Below are 3,351 nucleotides of genomic sequence, written 5' to 3'. Positions count from 1 at the left end.
TCAGTTTACAGCAGTAATTAGGGGCGCATTGGTTGTTGTTGTTGTTGTTGTTGTTGTTTTCTTTTTCTGCGCTTTGTATGTGCGTGTGTAAGAGAGAGGGGAGATGTGATCTGAGGAGAAGGACCTTTGCCAGGCTTTCCGTTCTTCTTCCCACCTTCCGTGGAATTCGTTGACGGAGTCCTCAGCGGGGTTGTGAGACTTAAACGTGCCGTTTAGGCCCCGGAACGCATCATTGTGTGAATATGGGGGACCATGAAGAATTAAATCATTCGTGATGTTTATGGGGGTGCTTGTGGGGGCTTGGCAACGAATCAACTTTCCGAAAAGAACCTCAATAAAGTATGAAGAAAATATTTTGATCTGAGGTGACGACGATTCGACATTCATATGAAAATACACTGGCACTCTGGCTGGCACGTATATGTTTGGGGAGTGAAAAAATATATTTGAAATGCCTGTCAGTTGTTAATAAAATGATGACTAACATCGAATGCTATAACCAAATTATAGTTTCGTGTCTGATGCACTGTGGGGTCTGAAAGGGACATGATATTCGTAGAAATAGAGAATTAAGTTCTCAAGGTTAAGCAGTCCGCTGACTTTATAGGATTGAGTAAAATGAGGAGACGGAGAGTGCTTTGTGAAGATGAACGGTTTTGGCTCGCTGACCGTCGCTCACTTGTTGGAGAAGATGTGACGTCTTTCCGTGGAGAGGAAACCCATTCATGTTTGTTTGTTGGTGCTGTTGCTCTTATTCATTCACCTGGGCCAAAGGGCTGATGTTCCCTCCCATCCAGTTTAGACACAGTTGACGGTGCTAATGAGAGCGGGATCCGGGAGCGACTGTCACTAAGCGATACGACTGCCGCACCACTCGCTTCATTCACTCATTTATCCATTCATCCATTCATTGGCGCGGGCTTCGTCATTCGTGGGGGTAGATTTTTTTTTTTAGCTAAATCGTGAGAGCGAGTGCGTTGCTTTGCCTCTGTCTGTGGGCGTGCAAGTTACCATTAATCGGCCGTATTGGAAGGAGGGGGCCGTCAGATAGGTGCTCGCTTTGCCCCCGTCGACGCCCTCCTATGTATCCCAAAGGAACATGACGACAGAGAGACCGCCTGGGACTATGCCGACTGGACCTTACCGCGAACCGGACAAAATGGACATCTACATGAATTTTCACAAGAACGGAAACCCGGTGAGTGGGTATATATTAATTGATATGTAGAATACACTCAAATTAACGGTAAGTACAATGCATGTAGCCTTTTATTTTTGTAGTATCTACGGAGACGTTTGCGAGCGGGGAAATGGAGGGGTGCAATAACTGCATATAGAAACAAAAACAAAACGGTGAGGTAATTTCTGTGGTAGACTATTCGTTGATTTCAGCCTCTGCTGTTCAACCATTATACAAAAAAAGAGAGACAAGAATACGAATATTCCTCATCCAATAGTGTCTGACTTTAAATTCGGCAACGCTTACCTCATAAAAACAACATAACTTCAATGTAACAGCTGCTATATATGTTAATAGCAGAATCTCATCTTGATCTGATCTCTGAATATTGATTTGGTCTAATAATTTTTGCTTCCTGTATGTGAGATGCCGACTTGGCGCATTATCACGTGATGAAAAAAAGCTATTTCGCCGCTCGCCGACGTCCATCCCCTCCTCCCCGACTCTGTCCACTAGCGTGGATGCATCTCAGTCTTCTGTCTCCCTCTCCCCTCTCCTTCCCCCATCCCTACCCTCTCTCTTTCTCCTGTTAACCTTCATCATGCCTTCCAGGTGTGGATGTTTTGCAAGCCCAAAGCCTCAAAATCTTCACAGGATGGCGGCAGCGCGGATGGTTGCCATGGCACCCGATTTTTCGGCAGCATGAAAAAAACGATGTCGGCGTCGTCCATCAATGAGGAACGTCTTCAGCAGCAACAACAGCAACAACAACAACAACAACAGCGACTTCAACTACAACTACTACAACAACAACAGCAGCAGCAACAACAACAACAACGCGCTATGGGCGGAAACGGTCCCGACCCGGAGGAGGGTCGCGGTGATCGTGGGACGGGGAAGGCACAAAGGAAAGAGGAAGAGGAGGAAGAGGAGAAGAAAGTACGTAGACTTCGATCCTCCCGTGTGGTGGCGCTTTCTTCCATCAAACGTCTTCACCATCGCCATCGCTCTCGTGTTCCTCCGCCATCTTTCTATTCGTCTGTCTATCCCATTGTTTGTCTAGGAATCTATCTGTTTATTTCTATCCACTAACCATTCAAAAACTAGCTATCTTTCTATCTCAGTCCACTAACCATACATTTCTATATCATAGCCATCTATCTTCGTATCTCTGTCCACTAACTATGTATTTCTATCTATCCTTCTATCTCTTTTCACAAATTATCATATCTGCAACTATCTACCTTTCTTTCTCTACCCACCGACTACATATTTATAGTCATCTATCATTCTATATCTATCCATCTACCATATACATGTATTTCTATCTATCTATCCACCCATCTATCTCTCTATCTATCTGTCTGCCTACATATTTGCCTATTTCTTTTACATTTTTTCTTTCACTATTTTTAGTCAGGTTGTGCTTCCGCTTCTGTCCTGAATTGGAATCATGCTAATTGCGCCAACAGTTACATCAAACCTCGAATGTCCTCTCCATGTTTCTATTTCTTCGTTCTCTTTTTTTTTTCCATAGCGCAGAAGAACAACGTTTATAAACACCTGCAGTGTTTATACATATTTTCTCTCCTTTTTTCCTTTTTTTTTATGTCAAGCCACCAGGCTGCCAAGCTACACTGCATGTAGTATATATAGCATTAGACATTAATTAACCTGGCAAGTATATACCAGTGGGACGGAGTAACTGAATGAATTCTCTTACTGTTACAAAACACTTGCTTTAAACATGTTACATAGAAAGTATCCGGAAACATTATGTGGATTCAGCGACTGTAAAAAAGATTGCAATGAACCCCCCCCCCCCCGAAATTTTGAGAAAAGTCGGAAAGTCTGTTCACCACTTATCAATATCATAATTCTAATGTTTTTGGTTGTTGTTGTTGTTGAGTTTTTGGGGTTTTTTTGTTTGTTTGTTTGTTGTTGTTGTTTTTTTTTTGTGCTGAATTCCGTGTCCCAATTGGTTGGAATGGTAATATTATTACTATTAACAACAACAGCAACAATAATAATAGTAATAATAATGATAACAATAATCATGATGACGTTGATAATAATAATAGTATGATAATATGATAATAATGTTGATAAAAAGAATGATAGAATTTGATTCATCTAGGATATTGAAGAGCACTGTCTTGTCCTCCTAAGCA

General features: G+C 42.0%; 1 protein-coding gene across 1 annotated transcript in view; it reads left to right on the top strand.

Annotated features, from left to right (window-relative positions):
- The first annotated feature begins 1,099 nt into the window (after window positions 1–1,099).
- Window positions 1,100–3,351, top strand: part of LOC140236580 (caveolin-3-like) — an 11,833-nt gene continuing 9,581 nt past the window's right edge. The window contains exon 1 of the mRNA XM_072316506.1: window positions 1,100–1,198. Within this exon, the coding sequence (XP_072172607.1) occupies window positions 1,100–1,198 (99 nt within the window). The remainder of the gene's footprint in view (window positions 1,199–3,351) is intronic.

The sequence above is a fragment of the Diadema setosum genome, chromosome 13 (genome assembly GCF_964275005.1).
Source record: "Diadema setosum chromosome 13, eeDiaSeto1, whole genome shotgun sequence".
Taxonomy (NCBI): Eukaryota; Metazoa; Echinodermata; class Echinoidea; order Diadematoida; family Diadematidae; genus Diadema; species Diadema setosum.
The sequence above is the reverse complement of the archived record's forward strand: the minus strand, read 5'-3'. Positions and strand labels throughout refer to the sequence as shown.